This window comes from Monodelphis domestica, chromosome 1 (genome assembly GCF_027887165.1).
Source record: "Monodelphis domestica isolate mMonDom1 chromosome 1, mMonDom1.pri, whole genome shotgun sequence".
In the NCBI taxonomy this organism is placed as follows: Eukaryota; Metazoa; Chordata; class Mammalia; order Didelphimorphia; family Didelphidae; genus Monodelphis; species Monodelphis domestica.
In genome coordinates, this window is record NC_077227.1 from 478411456 (window position 1) to 478435418 (window position 23963).

The following is a 23963-nucleotide window of genomic DNA, read 5'->3' on the forward strand; positions in this document are numbered from 1 at the left end:
GAAGCTCCTCCCTCTCCCCCCGTTCTCCTTCCTTTGCTCCTCTCTTCCCCGCCCCCCCGACCGGCTCACTCGCCATGTTTCTATTGGCTCGTAGATCCCGGCGCGCGACGCGGTTCCTGATTGGTTCGGGTGCGCAGAGCTGAGGGGGGTGTGTCCGGAGCGGCGCGGCGCGCGGCGCGGCCCCGCCCCTCCTCTGGCTGTGTGCGCGAGGAGGCTGTGGCGGCGGCGGCGGCGCGTGGCAGGCCCCGGCCGGCAGGCGGGAGGAGGCGGTGGCGGCGGCGGCCAGGGCCTTTGCCTTGGCCTCGGCCCCGGCCTGAGGGAGGGAGGGAGGCAGGGATCGCAGGTGGTTACGAGCGGGAGGCCCCGGCCATGACCGATTTCAAGCTGGGCATCGTGCGGCTCGGCCGAGTGGCCGGGAAGGTGAGCGGCCCGGGGGAGGGAGGGCGAACGGAGCGGGTGGAGGCCGCAGCCGCCATGAGGCCCCGCAGTGGGACAGAGGCCTCTCACGGGCGGCTGTGAGTCGGGGGAGTCCGGCAGCCAAGGCTGGGCTCAGGAGCTCCGAGGCTGATGATCCCCGCGGGGCCCGCCCACCCACGGCCCGGGAGTGGCCGCCGCCGGGGTACCCCTCCTTCCGTACGGAGCTGCAGCTCTGCCCTGGCCAGGCCTCAGCCCCCCGACACCCAGTGAAACCCCAGGGTTGCGGGAACGGCCCCCCACCCCCACCCCGGCCACCCGACCCAGGCAGCCTGAGTCTTCTAGCCTCACCGGGGTGTCAGGTGTCAGGCTGTCTGCTCCACTCCCCCTCCCCTTCCCCCCCCCCCCCCCCCCCACCTCGGGCACTTCGGCTATTGGCGTGAGAGCCGAGGTCTGTGGTCCAGCCGAGGTCCAGTCTGGGGCGGCTGAAGTTTCGAGGAACGCCCAGGTTCTCGAGATCCATGTGATACAACAGCTTAAGTCTAGAGAGGTGTTGAGGTTTAGGTGTGAAGTGCCGGGGAACAACTCGTGAGGTGTATGTCTGGTAGGGTACACCAAGGTCTGGTGCTGCTTTTTCCTCGGGATGGGTGCAATCAAACTCACGTGAGCCGAAATGCTCTTGTGGGCCTCTGGCTTGCCCACACCTTCCTTGAAGGCTTTTTTGCTTGGGGGAAAAGAAGAAAGAAAAAAGAAAAGGTGTCATATACTAGGTTTCAAGGTTTAATGACTTGATCTGGAGAATGATCTGTATGTATTCTTATTGACTGGGCGAAGCCCATTAGTAAGATAAATGCGTTTTGCTTTTTTTTTCTTCTATTCATGTTGAGGTTACTAGATTAAACTAAAGAGTTTGCCTAGGGTGGGCAGTGAGCAACTAGTTATACTGTTGTGTCACACTGGTCTAGAACAGTAGGGGGAGCCTGGGGAATTAGTGCCATGGTGCAGCACCTGAGCCAGCTGTAGGTGGCACTTTAACGTGATCATCTTAATAGTTAGCATTTATATATAGTATGTGCTTTAGGGTTTGCAAAATGTTATGTAGAAATGTACTTCTTTTCATCATTTACTTATTCTTTTGCTTTCGCCTTATTCCTCCCCTTCCCCCCCTTTTTTTAACCTTACTTTCTTCTCTTGCTTTCTCACTCTGTTTTGTTCCTCTTCCTTTTATGTACTTTTGTCAATGGGTTAAACTACCAATGGTACCTGTGAACATTTTTGCTCCCTGGTGCCACCAGCAAGATAGAAGTTGCTGACCTCCTGGTCTGGGGAAAGAGTCTGGTCCAGGAAAACCTTGCTGGTGGTTTCCAAGTTGGTTGCCCTGCAGCTAACTCTTGATAGATGCACCTCTGAGAGAGGCAAGTGGAGTAGAGGACAGGGTAAGCATCAGCAGCTATGGGGAATAAAGTTGTTTAATTTACACTGTGTACAAAAAGGAAAGGTTGGGGTCTGTATGCATGGAGAAATTTAATATGAAGTTTATTTGCTTTGAAAAATTTCTTCTAGCTAAGTTAGTCTTCCTCTGGCAGAAGTGGAAGATTCTGATAATAGCTATCACTTCAAGATAAAATTTATATTCTGATTGGTCTATGACAGTCATGATTTTTGGTCTATACTATCTATGCAAAACATTTAGTGCTGCAGTGAGTTCCTTTATTTGCTATTATCTATTCTTGTTGCTTTGTTATTTACTCATGTAATTGAGGGCAGGTGAGTCAAGGTGATTAAAATAACATTTAGTTACCATCTAACTTCAGAATTAAAATGTGACTCATAACTTCCTATTACAATTATTTCAGTGTTGGCCTTATGTAGTTTTGTTGATGATAAGTGTAATTCTTTATAATGTCTGGTTAATTTTCAGACAAAGTACACATTGATAGATGAACAAGACATCCCACTGGTGGAGAGTTACTCTTTTGAGGTGAGAATGGCTTATTCCTTGGGTTGGATTGTGGTTGGCCAAGAGGGACTTGGGAGAAATTGCAAATACATTTTAATATTCTTTCTTCCTGCTTGTATTCTGGGAATGAGATTCCTCTAGATAAATAACTATAGCTAGTTTTGAATCACCTCAAACCTAGATATGACTAAGTCATCTAATTTTCATCTGCTCTGACAGTCTCTGACAATTAGAACTACATTATAACCCATATTCAATTTAGAGAGAATTGGTGTTAGAAACTTTGAATTCCTCTTTGATGGCCATGTTTTTAGGAGCAGATGACTTAGGTCCAGTGTTGTTATCCCCTGTAGTACTGACACCGTGAAGATAGTTTTGTTCCCAAAATGTTGGGGATTGAACTAACATTTTCAACAGTTTTATTTCATTTCTTCCCCAATTTGACTTTGAAATGTTGCATAGTTGGATATTTTAAATAAGTATTTTCCTTGTTCCTTCCCAGGCACGAATGGAAGTAGATGCTGATGGAAATGGTGCTAAAATATTTGCTTATGCTTTTGATAAAAACCGAGGAAGGGGATCTGGACGTTTACTTCATGAGTTGTTGTGGTGAGTATTGTACCAGAGATCAGTATTTCTGACTTTTATTTGGGGTGTGGCTAGTAGTTTGTAAAGTCTTGTCACTTGTCTATCCAGTCCCCTTAGTCTCTCTGATTAGGCCCTGTGTGATCTGGGAGTAGTTTAAGGACACTACACTGCCCTCTGCATTAGACCTCTTGGTATATCCTGCTTTTCTATCTCAGACTTTATGATGTTCTGCCCAAACTACATACATAATAGAGAATAATATTGATTATAGAAGTTTCCAAAGACAAAGTGATCTTGGTGCCTTGGGCAACTATCAAGTTTTCTCATAAAAATAGCTAATGAAGGTGGTTCCAGTCATACTTTGGTAGCTTCACTTTTCCTTCTGAGCCTGTAGGTAGGGACTAGGTGTCTTTATCAATCAATGCTTGTTTTCCATTTAAATCAGGCTTGGTCATTTCTCAGCTTTCTTTTCAGTCTCTGTGAAATCAGTGTCTAATTGGCAATATGACATTTATTTCCGGTTTGGGCTCCTATGTAACAAACTTGGAATAGTGTTCCTGTGGGAACATTCTGGTTAACTAGGCCAGAAAGGAATATAAAAATCTTGGTTTTTAAGTTTTTTGGAAAAAATGTTCATATTTTCTTCATTTTAGAAGTTTGCTTAAATCTCACTTTTTCAGAATTATATTTAGCTGAGATTTTTAATTTTAACAGAATTTAATTTCTTGTGTTTTAAAAACCATTTTTCAAACTGTTAAAACCTCTTTATACATGGATCCTACTTGTGTATTTCCAATCCATCAGTTAGGCTGATTCTTGGAAATTGATAATTATCTTTTTTTTTGTTTTGTTTTAAACCCTTACCTTCTGTCTTGAAATCAGTTTGATGTTGATTGATTCTAAGGCAGAAGAATGGTATGGGCTAAGCAATGGGGATTAAATGACTTGCCCAGGTTCACAAAGCTAGGACTTGTCTGAAGTTAGATTTGAACCCAGACCTCCCTTCTCTGGACCTGGCTCTCAATTTATTGGGCCACCTAGCTGGCCCCAGTTATCAAATATTGTAAAAGAACACCCCAATATCCTCATTTCTGTTAGGTCACTTGAACTTGGTGAATCATGTGGCATGTACAAGTCCATGGTTCCTAAATAAAAGAAATGTAACTTTTCTGGGTTGGGACATGGAGTATCTCTGATAATGACTAGTGTCAATTGTATTTTATTCACAATTGGAAATGATCTTGACAACAATTACCACAGTAAGTTGAATGGGTATAGAACTGTTGTGGAATGTGTGTATAGAGTCACTGATGTGGCTATCATTTATTTATATTGATGATTTCCAAAACATGACATACAACATGTATACACTTTTATACATATGTATATATTTTGTGTATGTCTACACCTATTTGTATGTGTATGGATATGTATATAAAATAATTTCATTTGATCCCCATAAAAGCTCTGTGAGATTGTTGCTTAAAGGTATGTCCATTTTACAGATAAGGAAACTGGGGTTAAAATAAGTTAAATGACTTTACCTGGCCCATGATCACTTAATCAGGAGAGGCCCATGATCACTTAACCAAGAGAAACTTGGTGTTTAGGGAAGTGAAGTAAAGAGACTAGGCTGAACTTAACAGCATAGAGAAATAAGGACATTTTACCTTGGAGCCCTGTTTGGCTTTTGTGTCATTTGGTCTAACTGAGTGAGAAAATGAGGTGATACTGAGCTTCTAAAATTTCCTGTACTTTATTTTCCAAGAATTAAGTAGTATATAATCCCATTGCCAGGGACAAAAGGTTTTGTGTATACAGAACACAGTGCTAGGCACATACTATGTTAGGAGCTTTGGATTTTCTGTGTTATCCAGATATACTGAAAATGTCTTTTGAGTAATTTACTTTGGGTGTAAAAGAAGCAGCAGTATTTTTTTTAGAAACATTTGTCTCTGTGTTTCAGGGAACGACACAGGGGAGGAATTGCTCCAGGATTTCAAGTGGTACATCTTAATGCAGTAACTGTGGACAATCGACTAGACAACCTGCAGTTAGTACCATGGGGCTGGAGACCGAAAGCAGAAGAAATCTCTAGTAAGCAAAGGTATGTATGAATTTGACCATGTTAGTCATAAATGATAGGGATGCTAAAGGCTAATGATGTGGACATTGCTCTGATAGTTTGGAAGAATGTTCCAAGTTCATTAATTAAATTAATCACCCAGTCTGATGGGTATGAGGTAGTACCTCAGAGTTTTAATTTGCATTTCTCTAATAGTGATTTAGGGAATTTTTTTTTTCCATTGGTTTATTGACTCTCTCAGTTTACTGTTAAACTAAATGATTTTTCTTTTTTTTTTTCCTTTAAGAAATTCAATAGTTCTCTTTAGATCAGTGGGGTTGTGGTGGCATTCAGTCAAACAGTGGAGATCTTCCCTTTCAACCTTTGAAGTCTTTTCCCCCATGTAAGAGCAAATGAGACAAGCCTGATTCAAACTAGGCCTAAATAGAGGAGAATCATTGAAATATTCACTTTAGGTATCTGTGCTTATTCTTTTAGGGATTTCTTTAATTTTTTTTTTCCAGCACCGAAGGAATCTGGGACAGGTTTCTGAGTCTAGTGTCCATTTTCACTGGAAATACAAATCTCTTAGTATATGACTTTTTACTTGAATACCTAGTAAAGGAAGCTATTTGAGAGAGTAGAAAGAGCTCTGAAATGAGAGTCAGGAGACTTGGGTTTGAAATCCAATTCTCCCGTTTATTATATTTCTTTTCTGGCTTTTAATTTTCTTATACTTAAAATTAGGAGGTTGGACTATTATTTTAAAATTATTCCATTTGATTTGTAAATAAATCCGATCACTCAGTAAACTTTTTTTTTTAACCCCTTACCTTCCATCTTGGAGTCAATACTGTGCATTGGCTCCAAGGCAGAAGACCTGTAAGGGCTAGGCAATGGGGGACAAGTGACTTGCCCAGGGTCACAAAGCTGGGAAGTATCTGAGGCCAGATTTGAACCTAGGACCTCCCATCTCTAGGCCTGGCTCTCAATCCACTGAGTCACCCAGTTGCCCCCTCAATAAACATTTTTTAAGATCCCATAGTATACCAGGATCTATATTAGGTGTTAGTGATACAAATATAAAAAAAAAGTAATCCCTATTCTGAAAAAAGCTTTTGCTTAAAAAAAAATTTTTTTTAAGTGCATAGACTTTGTTATTCTTTTTTTAGGTTTGAATTATCTCTTACCTTTTTCTTCCCTTACCCAATGAGAAGGCAAGAAAACAAAACTTATAAATAAATGTAATCATGCAAAACAAAATTTTGTATTAGCCATGTTACACATGCACATGCACATGCACACAGGCCCCCAGGAAAAAGAGTCTTCAGCCTATACTCTTGAATCCAGTAGTTCTTTATCTAGAGGTAGATAGCATGTTTCATCATGAATTTGATGAAGCACAATAGTATTCCTTCACATTCATATACTATAACTGATTTGGCCATTACTCAGTTGATGGGTATTCTCTTAGTTTCCAGTTCTTTGCCACCACAAAAAGAATTAAAATAACTTGTTTTTCTATATAAAACTCATTTTCCTCTTTCTTGGATCTTTTTGGAGTATAGTCCTAATAATGGTATTCCTGTTTTCCCACATCCCCTCCAGAATTTGTCATTTTTCTTTTTTTGTCATCTTAGCCAGGCTGTTAAAAGTATGAGGTAGTACCTCAGAGGTGTTTTAATTTGCATTTCTCTAATTATTAGTGATTTAGGGAATTTTTTCCATAGGCTTATTGAGAGGTTTGATTTCTTCTTCTAAAAACTACCTTTGATCATTTATTGGGGTGAAAGGAGATAGCAAATACATATATAAGTATAGATAGAATAAATATGAAGAGAATAGATACAAAGTTAACACAAGGCAGTTAGGGAGGAGGGAGAGGACATTAGCGACTGAAGGATCTGGAATGGTGGTGCTTAAGCTGTGTCTATGAGGAAGAGAGGGTTCTATGAGGCACAGTTGAGCCAGGAATGAATTCCAGGTATGAGGAATGGTTGATAGAAATGACAGTGGTAGGAGATTTGCAGTGTTACATTTGAGGAACAGAGAGAAATCCCATTAGTTTCGATTACCAATTGAGTCCAAGAAGTAGTATTTCAGGCTTGAGAAGATAGGAACTCAACAGAGGTGTTCTTTAAAATCTGTCCAAGGTCTCTTCCTGTCCTGTGATTCTATAATTTATACCCTGTTTTGGGCCTGAGATGAGAGCTCTGGATTTTGAATATAAATGTGTACCCTGCACTATCCTAGCAAGGATTCCTTAGGTAGACAGGCTGTTGAAGGACAGCTAAGGAGCCCTATCTTTGAGTAGGTGTGAGCCCCTGGAAGGAAAGGCACAAGCAAAGCATTAAGTGTCCTGCCTGACTGTTCAGGGAATTATGATTTGTTTCCTCATCTGGGTCTTTGCCAGGTAAAGATTCCAAGCAGATGAGAAGTCAGTGAGATTTAGGGGTTGAGGTCAGGGGAGCTCCCACTGCTAGTCTAAGCTTCATTCCTAAATGATTCACATTCTTGCTTGGGCCTGGGTCAGTGGCCACTTAGAGTTTTTTCATACCTGTTGTCATACATTGGAGTGTCTCGAAAAATGACACCTTGGCAAAATCTACAGATTTTTTCCCCCTATAAATAGTAGGTAATACTTGCTGGTTCTGGTGATGTTTAATACCATTTCATATTGCTGAGCTTAGAGCTGTTTTGTTTGGGTCATTTCTGTCTGATGATTATAGTAGTTGAGTCATGATTATTTCAGTGTGTAACATTTCTAAGCAATCTAGAAAATGCTGAGTAGATAGAAACTGAAAACTATAGCTATTGCCATTAAGTTTAGGGATTTAAGATAATTAACATTAAGGCATGGAGCCATAGTTTGTTCTGAACTCTGAGAATCTAGTCTTAGGGAAAAAAAAAATTTTTTTCCTCTAGGAAAGACTAAGGGAACTTGCTACTTAGGCCATTGTTTCAACTTTTAATATGAGATGTTTTTTGAATCTGTGTCTCATGAATGTTTTTTTTTCCCTAAGCAAGCTTTGGGAATAGGAGCAGCTGATAAGAGTATTTTCTGATCAAACTGAATTCTCAAAATACTGATTACCCTTATTGTTAATCAATGGTATCTCTTAGTGTTCTAGGCTCACTTATCCTTGACTCTTGTTTTTAACTGGTTACCACCTTATCTCATTTTTTACTTCTGTATTTAAGGGAGCAGAGCCTGTACTGGCTGGCAATTCAGCAGCTTCCCACTGATCCTATTGAAGAACAGTTCCCTGTCCTGAATGTTACTCGCTATTATAATGCTAATGGAGATGTGGTAGAAGAAGAGGAGAATTCCTGCACATACTATGAATGTCATTATCCCCCATGCACAATGATTGAAAAGCAGGTATGTATACCAGCATGTGGATGATAGCAAAAAAATGTTTTGTAGGCATACTTCCTACCTACAAATATATCTTATTTTATTCTTTAATCCCAAGAACTGCTAAAATTCCTCTCCTTAATTTTTTGTTTTTTATTTTGATTACTTTTATTTTTGGTATTTCCTTATGTGACTTTTAATTATTTTTCTTTTCTGGCTTTCTCACCTTTTTTTCACTTCTCCCAAGTTGAAATGTAACATTTGGGGCAGTTGTTGACAGGTGACTGGCTGACTTCTTTTTAGAGCCTTTGCCCCCAAACTGATTTCTTATTGAGAATGAAATGATGGATTTTCCATGTTCTTTCTAGTTACGTGAATTCAACATCTGTGGCCGGTGTCAGGTGGCCAGGTACTGTGGTTCCCAGTGCCAGCAAAAGGACTGGCCTGCTCACAAGAAACATTGTCGGGAGAAGAAACGAACCTTCCAGCAAGAGCTTGAACCAGAGCGATGACTGATCAGTGACATCTCAGCAGTCAGATTCCTGCTCGCATGGGCATCTGTGGACTTTTGTTTTTGCACAGTAATAACAGACTGGTTATTGAAGCCGGAAGCACTGAAGAACCCAATGATGCTTGCATAGAACAGCCACTGTATAGACCAAGCCACTTCAGGGGCTCTATGTAAGGGGACATAGCTTCCCCTCCAGTGTTATTCTCAAGCAGAGACTACTGTGGAGGCTTCAAGCAGGAAGCCTTATTATTTATATGTTAATATGTTTGTAAACTCATGTACAGTTTTTTTGGTTAGAAATTACAAATAGAATCATTTACTGTAATCTTCAAATGAGAAACTGTTGGGCCACATGTCTAAAAAACTGTCATGTAGCAAAAGTTCATCACCTAGAGAGCTGGAAGCCACAGCAGCTGAGCCAAGGTCAGGGGGATGGGCTTCCAGCATCAGCAGTTACTTTGGAGAACAGTCTGCATGGAAGTAATATTTAAAAAAAAAGCAAAGTAAAGGGTTGGAATGATTTGGTGTCTTGACTGTAGTTTTCTGCTGTTCTCGTCAGCCTGTGGCCACCCCTCCCTTTGCACTGGGGTGGTCCATGTGAGATTTATGTTTTTGAACTGAGTGGAGAGGATGAAAATGAAGTGGAATATAATTACATGTCTACTATTGAATATTCAGGCCACATATTTATCACTCACTTGCTGGAAGACCCTATTTTTTGCGGTTGCAGAAAGTGTAGCCTGTTCTTCCTCAAACTATGACTGTCAGGGGCCAAAATTTTTTGTTTCTTTAAGGTAGAGGACCTGCTCAGGGGCTGAAGTGACTGGCTCAGGCATGGCAGCATTAAGTTGGAGCATGTAAACCTTCTGAATTGCCCATTTGAGCCTTCCTCTGTGCCAAGTGTGCTCATTTGCTTCCCTCTCAATTTTTAGCTTAGACTATAGTTGCAAGAGTTTTATCCGTCAAAAGCTGTTGAATTGCCCTTCTAAGAATCAGTAAGGACATCCTCTATTATAGGCAGTTCATGATCTGTGCCTGGATGAGGTGGTTTGTGTGAGTGTGTGCATAACTGCCTTATTAAATACCAAGACAGACTGAAGACTTTAGTGTTGTAAATGGGGTGGTTCAGGGATGTGAACAGTCATTTTCCCTCCCTTCAAGTGCAGTGGTCTTTTCCAGTGTACCGCTCTGTTCTCCATAAGATTACTCCCTGGGTAGGATTATGTCTAGACTTGGCAATAAGACCAAGTCTCTTTACAGTATATTATGCCAATGCTCTACTTCTTGGATTACCTAATACCTGCTTTATAAGGCTTGTAGGAAATCCTGATGAAGGGGAGTTGAAATGAATGACTAGTCACTGGTTAGTGACCAGTGTTTTGTGTGCTCTCCACAGTCTTCTTATACTTTTATTTCTCACTGGTAATTAGATTGCTCCCTAACTTCTTTGACTTTATCTTTTGTTCACAAATGTCCCTTTATCCCTTTTCCTATTCGTAAAAGGCTCAATCAGCTCTGCATTCCTGGATATTAGAATCTGTGGCAGTGGGCTAGATGTTTCTCTCTATTTGTTAGTTCCACTCTATAGTTTGGGACTCCAGCTTTAGCAGGAGAGCCTTGCTTAGCATCTTGGACTAAGTTGTTTTTTTTTAAACCCTTACCTTCCATCTTGGAGTCAATACTGTGCATTGGCTCCAAGGCAGAAGACCTGTAAGGGCTAGGCAATGGGGGTCAAGTGACTTGCCCAGGGTCACACAGCTGGAAAGTGTCTGAGGCCAGATTTGAACCTAGGACCTCCCATCTCTAGGTCTGACTCACAATCCACTGAGCTACCCAGCTGCCCCCTTGGACCTAGTTTTTAATGTCACATAGAACCAGCAAAGCCATGATGGAATGACCTGAAATAAGACAGTAGTGAAGAAGAGGGAGCCATCTTTTAAAATGTATTTAAAAGGGGCAGCTGGGTGGCACAGTGGATAGAGTGCCAGGCCTGGAGATAGGAGGACCCAATTCAAATCTGGCCTCAAGATACTTCCTAGCTGTATGACCCTGGGCAAGTCACTTAATCCCATTTGCCTAGCCTTTGCCCTTAAAGAGTTGTTGCTAGGACAGAAAGTAAAGGTTTAAAAAAAAAAACACCTTTTTTAAATGTATTAGAAGTAATTTTGGTATAATGGACTTGAGATCAGAAGACTTGGGTTTTGAGTCCCTCCTAGACCATTTGTGACCACAATTTCCTTATCAGTTAAAATGGACTAGATTAATTCTCTAAGGTCCTCTTTATATCATCATTTATTAAGTGAATTTTACTCCCTATAAATATCTTTTCAAACTATTGTGGTAATTTTATAGAATCGTACTTTCATATCAGTCTTTTCAGTGAAAACCGTTTCTACCTTTTTTTTTTGTTCAACATCTGACTCTATGTGACTCCATTTAGGGTTTTCTTGGCAGATACTGGAGTGGTTTACCATTTCTTTCTCCAACTTGTTTTATAGATGAGGAAATTGAGGCAAACAGGGTAAGTGACTTGCCCAGGGTCACACAACTAGTATCTAAGGCTATATTTGAACTCTGGAAGATGTCTCCCTATCTGGCACTATTCATTACACCACCTTTCTGCCCCCTGCATTTCCTGTTAGCTATACAACAGTGAAGGTGAATTGTAAAAATAGGTATTCTAGAGTTGAGGTGTCAAAATTCCTTACTCAAGGCAGTTGAGGGTGTGGGTAGGTTTGGGGTCAGGCAGGGAAGCCAATGTTTTGGTGATGAGATCATTATGTGCCAGGAAGGGGAGATAACTGGGTTGTACATTGGTGATCTATAGCAGAGTCAAGGTTTGGGTGGGTTCTGTAGTCAAAAAAGGATTTGTCTTTACCCACTAGCAGAGCTCAGATTGGTCTAGCCAAGTGTAGCCAAACTTGGGAGAGTATTCAGCAAGAAGAAAGACCATCAAGCTCAATATTGTTATCCAATACTTAACAGATCTTGGTGACTGAAAGAAGACTTGTGGGTGCATTGTTTCTGCAGATAATTTCCCAAATTCTGCTTTTCATCTAGAAATCAAATTAACAGCTTCATTCTACAGCTAGCCATAAGAGATCATAAACACATTTAATGTCTCTGGTATTTGTAACCTTTCTTTATATATCCAGTTTTTTCTGCTTATTCTCTGTTCTAACCCTCTACTTTTGTACAAATCTGGAAGGAATACATAATGTACATATATGAGATAAATATATGTATATATTATCGATGGACATACATATACATAAAATTTCTAATGTAAAGAAAATGGGCATATTTGTTAAATAGCAAGATATTAGGGTTGCTGGAAGACAACAGAAAGGACAGTTTTTCCCCTATATAAATATTCTGGCATAGAAGCAGGAAGCCATTGGTGCAGTGAATTACATATCAGTGACAATGGTGGGCTATCCAGAGTTGATATGAACCAACTTTTCTGTATTACTGAATATCTTCTTCACCCCAACCTAAACCACTATTTCCGTCATATATTCTCTGGGAAGGAGCACCGGGCTGGGAAAACAAGGACAAAATATTTTAAGATCTACTTCCTTTTGTCAGGTTGGGCATATATTACCCATGTATTCAATGGGGAAAACTACTTTCCCCTCCCTTAAAAGGATGATCAACTGAAATGTGAAATCCTGGAAGGGCAAGTTGAGAATTATATTTGTTTTCTATTTACTACATTATCCATACTATCTTCCTTTCTTATCAGGTCAGACTTTTATCCTTTTAGCTTTACAGAAAGTGTTAACCAGAATAGTATTTTCAGATCATCAAAATGTAGAATGTGCAAAGGTTTTCCTATTCTTTTCCTTTTAAAAGTGTAATTTTAATGGCCTCAATTTGGGCACATGCTACAAGTGGACCATTTCCTCTCTGTGTTCAAGTATTCAGGATAGAGGTATTTGAAGCTCTTTTTAGATGACAGTAACTGCTGGGGCATGCCAGAGATCACCATCTTTTATTGTAAATTGATAAGGATTGTTGCTTTGTGTCCCTATTCATGATGAGGTCTAGAAAATTTGTGGGACTGGTGGCCTTTTTTTCCCCCATTGAATTCCACAAACATTGAGGGCCTGCTAATAGTGTCAGAGAAGCAGATTGTTCCATGATGTTCTTGGGTTCTTATTTTTGTAAATCATTCTCAATTTCTGGTCTCTGATACCTACCTGCTCGGGAAGCCTCTGTTGGCAGTAACCAGGGCTGGGCCCTGGCCATCCATAATGAAACTCCATTGCTGTGGATCTCATGACAAGGTTTTCTTTTCCATGTAGTACTAAGTTCCTTTTCCCCAGCTTGAGGGGGAGGAGAGCTCAGCCAATTTATAGGTCAGGCAGCTCCTCTTGATGATCAATGTTTAGTGATTTGTGGAGCTGCCCAAAAGCTGTTGTGTCCAATCAGGCTCAAGCTTCATGGTTATGCAGGTGATCAGTAATGGTTGCTGGTGTGTGTGGCATAGCTGTTTGATAGGAATGACTAAATGAATCAGCCAAGGACTAGTATTGGCCTTGAAGGGGACAGGAGCTATGAATGGGGATGAACCAACTCAAAAGTAGCTGTCTAGTCACTGAGGCCCACTTGTTGGAAAGAGTTAATGTGCAGGATATTAGGAGGAAAGGACAAACTGGTTTGGCAAGAGGCAAGTAATTATAGTTGGAATATATGTGGAAGGGAAGCTGTATACTCCCATAGTGTCTCCTGTGACTTCCTGTCTGATTTTGGGGCTCTGTAAAACTACTCAATACTATCCTGGACTACCAGAGGCTTTAACCTAAAGTTAAAATTTCAAGGTCTTTATAATGTTTTCTTCTTATTTTACTAGATATAAGATCTCCCTTGGCATTCTTCCTTGTTTAGCGAACAGGATAGAAGTCTGGGCTATTTTAGGATATTACTCTAATGCTGGTGAAACATCTTTTGTATTAATTTTTATTAATTATATACTATATATTATGTATATTAAAGATGAGCTACTTATGGTGAATGGAAAGCATGGTCACTGGACAAAAGTATGTTTTGAGAATTAATGTGAAACTCTGGATCCATATCCGTCTCTAGGTCCCGTAGCTGGAATTACTCCAATGAATTCTGTCCACTAGTGGCTGTGCCCAGTGGAAATGTAAGAAATAGAAACCTAAAGGGATGATTCCAAAACATATCATGGTTACATCTCATGTAATCACAAGATTCTCCGGTGACCCAAGATGAAAACCTAGTTTTCCCGGCTTTTAGTTCAGTCTCTGCGTATTTGTCCCAGCCCCCTTCTCAGGATTCCTCCTGATTTCTGGGATGCTTTCAAGGTTAGAGGCCGCTCAGGGCAAACCTTAAAGTACGTACTATATGGATGTTGGTTATTTTATCATTATTAATCACAGAGGTCACATTACCCATCAGCCGCCCTGTCTTCCAACTCCATGCTTTCAGGAATAAGGTCTGCCTGCCTGGAGTCGGTCCGGGGTTCTGGCAAAGAAAGCATGGCCCTCCGCATCTCTTTCCCAGCCACAAAGACGATCCCTCAAGGGAAAGGGGCCCAGTTCCACCTCTGCCCCGGCCTCCTGGATTCCTGCCCTACCCTATCGCCTTCTAATACCCTCCCCGGGTTTCTTAGAAAAACTTAGCTTTTACCACGTGTTTAACGCAGGTTCCCAGATAACGGCTTGACCTTCTACCGCCCCCACTAAGGAGCCAGAGCCGAGTAGCACGAACGCTCGCACACAGGAACCGCCTAAACCGTACAGGTGGACCCGCCGGGCTTGAACCGGGGTGTATTAGCCCAAGGGTCTGGCACAAGCAGCGAGGCAGATAGGACCGCCTTCGATCAAGGAAGTTCAGCGACTTGTGACCCGGAAGCAGTCGCGGAAGAAGAAGCCAGATACTCGGCGTGGAGATTGTTGCGAGGGCTACATTCATAGCCTTGGGGTCATAGGAAGGACTGGATCGCTGCGAACCAACGCCTTTCTGCATTCTACAAGGGTCCCCACCAACTCAGCTTTTCTGGGTCTAGGAACTGTCCTGGAACGTGGGGTCCAACGCCAAGCCCCTCCCTTCTGGTTCTTCTGCGCCCTCTGGCCCCGCCCTCTCCGGGTATTGGCTCCTCCCCTCGCTCTAACCTGCCTTTCTGGGTCTAGCCCCTCCCCTCTTGGATCTAGTCCAGCCCGTTCGTGCTCTAGTCCCTCCTCCTAGGTTGTCCTTCCCCTGGGCCCTCCGCCCTGACTCGCTTTCCTTTCTGGTCCTCAGATCCTTCAGCATGACCTACCACTTGCACCTTCAGCGCCGTAGTCCGTTGTCATCAATCGAGACCGTTCAGGTAATCGACACCGAGTACAGCGCAGACACTGTGGAGTGGTGCCCGCTGGAGGGCTGGAGGAACCTGCTGGCCTGTGGCACTTACCAGCTGCAGACATTGGAGCCCAAGGTCCAGAAGTCCGAAACCTTCTTAGAGCAAAAGCCCAAGGATGATAAGCCAGAGGAGCAGCAGAGAGAGGTAGGGGGTCTGATGGGTCTCAGTTGTGGAGAGGTGGTCTTCCTCTACAGCCCTCCCATGCTTTTGTGCTGTTAAGTGACTTCCTGGCTCCTACCTCCTGGGAAGTCAAGGACTGATGTCTGGGATGAGAGGGTAACAGCCCAAAGGTTTATTCTGTATAATAATTTATGTGAGTAAAGAAATTCGAGCCCCAGAACAGGATGGCTGCAATGATTGAAGTGGTATGGGCAGCAGTTTGAGGATAGCTTGATCCACTGTGCCACCTGCACTAAGAACTCAGGGACATAGCTTGAAATTCAAAGTAGCAAAGTTTTAAAAGTTTGGGAATTTCAAAAGAGCCTATGAATAAGTCCATAATTGAAATTAGTCTTTTTTCAGAGGATACAAGTCTAACTTTTCAATATTTTAGTAAAAAAAGAATAATTATACCCTTGTAGAATTCATTAGCCAGAATTCTGGGTTATCTGGGCCATAGTTCTAACTCAGTAAAGAAGTTCTTATATACCTAACTGCATGTGTAAGAAACAAAACTCCTTGCCTTGAAAAGTAGTTTTCGTGGTAGTTGTTAAGGTATGGAATATTGGCTTCTTTTCCTTCTTTTCTGTTTCTTCCCAACTTTTGCTTTGATTTTGGAAAATTTTCTTTTTCTTTTTTGATCTCTTTTCCCAGTTTTGATATGTCACATCTATTAGTGATAAGAGAATTCTCTTTTGTGTTTCTTTTAGACTGGATTAGTGAACATGGATGAAGCTATGGAACCTCAGGTCCGTATGGGTCGTCTTTACCTGTATAGTTTCAATGAGGATGCCACTGATTCCCCTGTTACCGAAGTCCAGAGGAAAGATGGTGCTGCTATTCTGGATATGAAATGGTATGTACAATTTGAAGATGCCCAAAGTTCTTTTGGGGAACCAGGAGCCAAACAACCCTAACTTCTTTCTTGCCTTCTAATCCAATTCAACTGCTTATTGGACATCTTAAACTCACTCTGTCCAAAATGGAACTTATTTTTCTTCCAAAACCCTTCCCCTTTCCTAACTTTGCTGTTACAATTGAGGGCACCATTATCCTCCCAGTCACTCAGACTTTCAGTCTAGATATCATCCTTGACTCCTGGCTTCATCTCATCCCAGTTCATCCAGTGTTTTGAAGTTTTATCAATATTGACTTTGCAACATCTCTCACATGTCCTCTTTCCTCCTCTTAACATTGCCATTCCTCTGGTGCAATCTTCTTATACCTTTCACTACCATTTTCACTGACTTTTCCCCATGCCTGGTGTCATGCTCTCCTATCTCTGCCTCCTCTCTTCCCTGGCTTCTCTCAGGTCTCAGCCAAAATCCCATGTTCTGCAATAAGTCTTACCCAATTTCCTTTAATGATACTGGTTTCCTTCTATTGATTATCTCTAATTTATCCTATCTATATCTTGTTTGTATATAATAATTTGCATATTATCTCTTCAAATTAGAAATATGAGCTTCTTGAGAGCAGGGATTACTTTTTGCTCTTCTTTGTATCTCCATGACTTAGCACAGTGCCTGGCACAGAATAGGCATTTGATAAATGTTAGTTAGCTGACTGCATGGTGCAGGCCCTCATCCTCTCATGCTTGGAACATCAAAGTATCCTTTTGGTTGGTCTTTCTGCCTCTGGATCTCCCCACTCCAGGCAGTTGTTTACTCAGCTACCAAAGTGATCTTCCCAAATTACAGATCTGACCATGTCACCTCCTATTCCCTATAGCTCTCTAATTCAATTGAATTCCTATAATTGTTCCTTTACGAGTAAGAAGAAAATTCTTTTGGGCTCTTAAAGTGCTTTATAACATGGCCTTCCCTAAATTTCCAGTCTTTTTACTACTTATTCCCCAACACATATTTATTGATCCAGTGACATTGGCCTTCTTACTGCTCACAGACAAGACTCTATCTTCTGCATTTTCACTGACTGGCTGCTGGTGCCTAGAATGTTCTCCCTCTTCATCTCAACCTTCTTTCTGGATTCTCAGGCTTCCTTTAAATCTTAGCTGAAATCCTATCTTCTATGAAAAGCTTTTTCTGATGCTCCTTAAATGCAAGTTCTTTCCCTCTAATATTGCCTACAGTTTACTCTGTACATATGTGTAAATATTGTATGTATGTAGTTGTTCATGTTGTCTCCCCCCTTATAATCTCGAGGTCCAGTACTGTTTTTACCTTTCTAGTACAGTGATGGGCACATTATAAGTGGTTAATAAATGTTTGTTGACTTGCTGACTTATACAATTCCAGTTCCTCAAGGCAAGGGAAAGGTAAAGATAAATTTCCTGTGAGCATTTAAAGGTATAGCAGTTGTGTAGGGATACTCTAGGGCCATGTTGGCAAGCTTGTGTGTGGGAATGGGCTGCTTCATTCCCCATCTCCACAGGTGCCAGAAGCACATGACCTGCCCCTCTGCCTAGCAACCCAATGGGAGCACTTCCTCCCTCTCCTGTCTAGAGTAAGGCAGGAAATGAGAGGGGTTCATATGTGATGGGAGGGTTGCAATTTGGGCACTCAATCTCTAAAAGGTTTGCCATCACTACTCTAGGGCTTTGCTTTTCTCTATCCTGTGTATTTCAGCTGTGTCCACTAGGTGGCACCAAATAACTGTGTTATTCTCAAGGTTTTTGGTTCCTTTACTTCCTTTGCTTCTTGTTAAGAGAAATATACCATTTCTTTACACAACTTTGGGCTTGCATTTCATTGTTGTTGCATGGGATACTCTGCATCATTTTCTGCCCTACCCTTCATGCATATACTTGCTTCATCCTTTTTATTTGTGACTTAAGGTTGGTATTTTCTCTTTCCCAAGGTCCCCAGTTCTAGTTGATGGCCATGTTATCCTGGGATTGGCAGATGCTACAGGATGCATAGAGCTACTTAACTTGGTGGAATTAGAGGTCAGTTTCTGGGAAAACTAAGCCCATGTGCTATATTTTCGAAAAGACTAAGGGCAAGTACACTTAAGTGTTTTAAGAAAATAAGATGTGAACTATGTTTAAATTTTAAATAAAAGAAAAAGGGAGAGGGGGGGGTCTAAAAAATTCCCCAGGTTTTCAAGTGTGAGGACCCAATTCACATGGAATTCCTCCACTTCTTCATTTCTTTTAACACAAAAGTATTCCATAATCAACAGATACCATAATTTGTTCAGCCATTCCCCAATTGAAGGGCATCCCCTCATTTTCCAATTTTTTTGCCACCACAAAGAGCACAGCTATGAATATTTTTGTACAAGTTTTTTTCCTTTTTATCTCTGGGGAATAGTATTGATTCTAAGACAGAAGGTAAGGGTTTTAAAAAAAAGAATGGATACATGGATACAAGATCCAAGACAGAAAAGCAGTAACCCCATTGGGGTTAAATGACTTGCCTAGGGTCACACAGGAAATATTTGAGGTCAGATTTGAACTCAGGTCCTCCCAACTCTAGTCTTGGCATTATATCCACTGAGACACTTAGCTACCCCTCGGAAGAGTTATGAGAAGTGGCATGCTTTGGCCTTTGCTTTAGGAAGATTATTTTAACAGCCATGTGGAGGACAGAGTGGAGAGGAGAGATACTGGAAGCTGGAGTTGAGGTATATTTCTGGGGAATAGATGATAAATGCATTCTCTGTAGGAGCTGAAAAAGAGGAGAATGATTAAGTGGTAAGATAATCTTGACAAGATTTGGCAACTGATTGGATATGTAGGATAAGGTGTTTGCTATTCATGGCTTGTTGAATTGAATTGTGGGAGAAAGAATAGAGGGCAATTTTCCTGATTCTCTCTTAATGCTGGCATCTTCCCTCTGAGATCACCTCCAAATTTATACTGTTGGTATCTTGTTTCTACATAGCTCTTTTCCCATGGTCCCCCATTACATAGTGAGCTCCTTGAGAGCTACCCTTTTTTGTACTCTCAGTGCTTAGCAAAGTGTCTGGCATATTGTGGGTGCTGATTAAATGCTTGTTGACCACCTGACCAAGATTGCAAGCCTGAATGTCTGGAAGGATGGTTAATGCCCTTGAAGAAACAAGAAATTTGAAGGAAGGAGAGGATTTTGTAGGGGAGATGTAGAAATGGTTTGAGTTTGAGATGGGACCTGATGAGATTACAATGAAGGACATAAAGAAAAAAAGAGGGCCTAGAGCCACATTGGTGAAGATGTGGCACTCTTGTGCAGAGAGGCAGCACTTGGGGAGCTGCTCTGTTCCCTCTCTTTCCAGCTCCAGGGGACATTTTTTGCATATCCCACCCTTCCTTTGTCCAGCTGTCCAAAGCATCACTTTCTCCCTTAGCTTTCTCAGGTAATGTGAGGGGTTCACAGATAGCTTCAATTTGCCCTCTGGGCACTTGAACTCTTAAAAGGCTGGCCAGCGCTGGCCTAGAACCTTGGGGAAGACCCAGGGTTAGAAAAAGGAGAATGTGGGAAGGTGGAAGTCAGAGAGTACAGTAATGGAAGAATGACATGTCATCACTGTTAGATGCTGCAGAGAAGGTTATGGAAGATGAGAACAAGGCCTTTGGATGTGGCATTTAGGAAGGCATTGATGACCTGTCATTCACAGTTTTAATAGAGGAACCAGGATAGAAGCTAGAACCCAGGTCCTCTCTACTGCAGGCCTAGTACTAAGCCACCTACCCTCTTAAGAAGAGCTTATTGATTGAATTATTAAGTTTATCACAGGGAGAGTGTAGCTGAGTTTAGAGAGGGTCATTACCAGAATGTTGGCTATCAGCTTATTAATTTCTTTGGCTATAACAACTTAGAAGATAGTCTGCGCAAGCATGGAGAGTTTGCAATCTACATCAGTGGAATATTAGACCCTTGAAGTTTTGAAGTGAGTATTTACAATATGAGTATAGTGTAGGAGTTCTTTTTTTTTTTTTACTTTCTGACTTGGAGTTAAGTGACTTGCCCAGGGTCACATAGCCAGCAAGATCACATTTGAACCCAGGACTCCTGACTCCAGGCCTGGTACTCATCTCTACTGAGTGATGTAGCTACCCTCAGTGTAGGGGTTCTTAACCTGGGTCCACAGACTCTTAGGGAGTACATGGATAGATTTGAAGAATCTGTGAACTTGGCTGGGAAAAACAAATTACATCATTATTTGCACAAAACTATAAACAAGATTTAGCATTTCCTTTGATTTTGAATGTAGGCAATAATGCTTTATTTTGAGAAAGAATTTATAGAATTTCCCAGACTGCCGGAGAAGTCCATGACATAAAAAGACGAAGAACCCCTAGTTTATAGGAAGGAACTTTGGACTTAGGAATTAGAAAAATCTTAGTTCTTTCTTTTCTCCTTAATTATATGCAGTTTCCCTTCCCTCAGTTCTGAGACTGAGCCAGACTAGCTTCTCTCTCTTCCTTTCTCACACATGGCATTCCATCTCCATTTATACTTGCCTTCTCCCATTCCTGGAATGTACTTTCTCTTCACTTCTGTCTCATAGAATCCTTTACTTTTTTTTATCATTATTTTTTTATTTGGTCAATTTCAAACATTATTCCTTGGTTACAAAAATCATTTTCTGTTCCTCCCTCCCCTCCCCCCACCTCTCCCATAGCCAACGTGCAATTCCACTGGTGTTACATGTGTCCTTGATCAGAACCCGTTTCCATGTTGTTGATGTTTGCACTGGGATGTCCATTTAGAGTCTACCTCCCCAGTCATATCCCCTCGACCTCGAATCAAGCAGTTGTTTTTCTTTGGTGTTTTTACTCCCACAGTTTTTCCTCTGAATGTGGATAGTGTTTTTTCTCTTGTATCCCTCCGAGTTGTTCAGGATCATTGCATTACCACTAATGGAGGAGTCCATTACATTTGATTGTACCACAGTGTATCAGTCTCTATGACAATGTTCTCCTGGTTCTGCTCTTCTTACTCTGCATCAATTCCTGGAGGTCATTCCAGTTCACGTGGAATTCCTCCACTATATCTTCACTTTCTTCAAAGTACTACCTTCACCAAAACAATTCAAGTGCTAACTTAATGAAAACTTCAATTTCTCTAACTTCTGATATTCTCCCTCCATAATTACCTTCTCTTTAATGTACTTATATATTTGTATGTTTTGTCTCTTTGGATAGAATGTAAACTTTGAAAAAAGTAGGCATCATTTGATTTTCTTTTTATTTGTACCTCCAGGAGTTAGTATAATAATGCCTATTAAGCATTTAGTAGGTGCTTAATAAATGCTTGTTGATTTATTGATTCCTGCCTTTCACACACTTATTAGCAATGTGACTCAAGTCACACTTTCTATGTGCCTTTTTCTTCTATAAAATGGATAGGATGATATTTTGTCAAAAGCTTTTTATTGCTATAATCACACAATTTTTATTACTTTTTTGTTGATATCAATTTTGTTAACAATTTTCCTTTTATTAAACCATCCCTGGAGAAAATCCTGTTTTGTCATGAAGTATTTTGTTATAATGTTATTTCTGATATACACACATTACACACTCTCAATGTGTGTATACACACAACTCACACATGAAATAGAAGGGCTTGAGCCCTCGGGTATTTTTCTTCCTTGGAAATAGCATTTTATGGAAATCAAAACAACTCTGAGGTGCCACCTCACACATAGCAAATTGGCTAATATGACAGCAAAGGAAAATAATAAATGTTGGAGGGGATGTGGCAAAATTGGGACACTAATGCATTGCTGGTAGAGTTGTGAATTGATTCAACCGTTCTGGAAAGCAATTTGGAACTATGCCCAAAGGGCTTTAAAAGACTGCCTGCCCTTTCATCCAGCTGTACCACTGCTAGGTTTGTACCCTAAAGAGATAATAGGGAAAAAGACTTGTGCACAAATATTTATAGCTGTGCTCTTTGTGGTGGCAAAAAATGAAGGGATGCCCTTCAATTAGGGAATGACTGAACAAATTGTGTTGTCTTTTGGTGATGGAATACTATTGTGCTCAAAGGAATGATGAACTGGAGGAATTCCATGTGAACTGGAACATCCTCTAGGAATTGATGCAGTGTGAAAGGAGCAGAACCAGGAGAACATTGTACACAGAGACAGATACACTGTGGCACAATCAAACATAATGGATTTCTCTTCTAGAAGCAATGCAATGATCCAGGAGACTTATGAGAAAGAACACTATCCACATCCAGAGAAAGAACTGTAGGAGTAGAAACACAGAAGAAAAACAACTGCTTGATCACATGGTTCAATGGGGATATGATTGGGGATGTAGACGCTAAATGATCACTCTGTTGCAAATATTAATAATATGGAAATAGGTCTTGATCAATGACACTTGTGGAACTACTCATTGGCTATGAGAGGGGGGTAAGAGGAGGGGAGGGAAAGAACATGAATCATGTAACCATGGAAAAATATTCTAAATCAATTAAATAAATAAACTTAATTAAAAAAAAAAGAAATAGCATTTTAGGGACCATGCAAACCCCTCTTCCTAAACCCAAGTAAACTCAGGAAGTAAGAGATAGTGATAACAGTGCTTCTAGGAACCAGAGCCCATTGATGTAAAAGGGTAATAAAATTATTACTTCAGTCACCTGTTGGGGGAAGGAGACAGTTAAAGGAATGATATAGTGATTTATTGTTTTTTAAGTTCTTAAGAAGGAAAGCTTTTATTTCTCCTCATCAACTCATCCTTTTCTAGTAAGAAAGGATTCAGGCTAATACTAAGTGTAAAAGGCTGGGTAGAGGTAAAAGTCACAAGCTGACTTACCTCAGATTACTGAAGAGCTATACTCAGTTCAAGTTTTTAAAAATAAGTTATTTCAGTTAATCCTCTACATCATAAAACGTTGCACAGAATCACCCTTAAGAATTTAACAGAATCAGTTATTTGTATGAGCTTAATTCTATGGCTAAAGTGAACAATGACTACTTATTCTTTTAGTAGAAGCAGCAATGTGTGTGTGTATTTAAAACCCTTACCTTCTGTCTAAGAATCAGTTCCAGGGTAGAAGAGCAGTAAGGGCAATTGGAGTTAAGTGACTTGCCTAGGGTCAAACAGTTAGTATGTGTCTGACACCAGGTTTGAATTTAGGACCTCCAAGGCCTGGTGCTCTACCCACTGTGATTCCTAACTGCCCCCCTTTGTGATATATTGTGTCTCCCGGCTAATATTTTATTTAGGATTTTTGCATCTAAATTCATTAATGAAATTGGCCTGTAACTTTGTTTTTGCCTCTTCCTGGTTTCGGTATCAGCACTATATTAACAGGGTTGTTGCAAATAATGTTTTAAAATACTTTGCAAATCTTAAAGCTATAAAAAAGGAATTCTCTAATTAGTTTAACAGAGGACCTTGAGGTCCTCTTCCCATAGAGATGTGTAGGGATTAACCAGTCCACAGTGACAGGAAGTAGGTACCAGGAAGGCCTCTATTGGGCCAGCATCAGCTGTAAGCTGTCAGTTGCTGACAGTTTTAGGGCTGGCAGTTTCAGGGAGGTTGGCAACTGGGTGTGAATTGGTCATTGGGGGCTGGTAGTGGGGGTTGGCATTTAGTTGCTGGAATATAAAAGTGAGTCTCAGTTT

General features: G+C 41.0%; 2 protein-coding genes across 19 annotated transcripts in view; both read left to right on the plus strand.

Moving 5' to 3' along the window:
• Window positions 1–204: 204 nt before the first annotated feature.
• On the plus strand, window positions 205–9416 carry ZMYND19 (zinc finger MYND-type containing 19). 2 transcript variants are annotated; one of them, XM_056823196.1, is made up of 7 exons: window positions 283–420; window positions 1710–1850; window positions 2336–2395; window positions 2877–2983; window positions 4929–5069; window positions 8229–8409; window positions 8754–9416. In XM_056823196.1, the coding sequence occupies exons 4-7, from the start codon at window positions 2883–2885 to the stop codon at window positions 8895–8897; spliced, it is 567 nt and encodes a 188-aa protein (XP_056679174.1). In that variant the 5' UTR covers window positions 283–420; window positions 1710–1850; window positions 2336–2395; window positions 2877–2882; the 3' UTR covers window positions 8898–9416. The 2 variants fall into 2 exon arrangements, with proteins under 2 accessions (XP_001367230.1, XP_056679174.1); XM_001367193.4 differs by lacking the exon at window positions 1710–1850 and having other exon boundaries at window positions 205–420.
• Window positions 9417–14873: 5457 nt separating this feature from the next.
• PNPLA7 (patatin like phospholipase domain containing 7) overlaps window positions 14874–23963 on the plus strand; it is a 326954-nt gene continuing 317864 nt past the window's right edge. For 16 of the 17 annotated variants that reach the window (XR_008917511.1, XR_008917518.1, XR_008917520.1 and 13 more), the window contains exons 1-4: window positions 14874–15013; window positions 15167–15413; window positions 16139–16284; window positions 18249–18336. Coding sequence is in view for 8 of the 17 variants with exons in the window: in XM_056823116.1 (XP_056679094.1) it covers window positions 15177–15413; window positions 16139–16284; window positions 18249–18336 (471 nt within the window). In the remaining 9 variants the exon portion in view is untranslated. Of the gene's footprint in view, window positions 15014–15166; window positions 15414–16138; window positions 16285–18248; window positions 18337–23963 lie in introns of those variants that run through there. The other variant, XM_056823143.1, reaches the window with a different exon arrangement.

What these genes read in the sequence shown, in the direction of transcription:
- ZMYND19 (XM_001367193.4), top strand. Translation starts at nt 370, where the DNA reads ATGACCGATTTCAAGCTGGGCATCGTGCGGCTCGGCCGAGTGGCCGGG. An exon ending in TCGGCCGAGTGGCCGGGAAG is followed by an intron (nt 421 to 2,335) that starts GTGAGCGGCCCG and finishes GTTAATTTTCAG; the next exon opens with ACAAAGTACACATTGATAGA. An exon ending in GAAATCTCTAGTAAGCAAAG is followed by an intron (nt 5,070 to 8,228) that starts GTATGTATGAAT and finishes TCTGTATTTAAG; the next exon opens with GGAGCAGAGCCTGTACTGGC.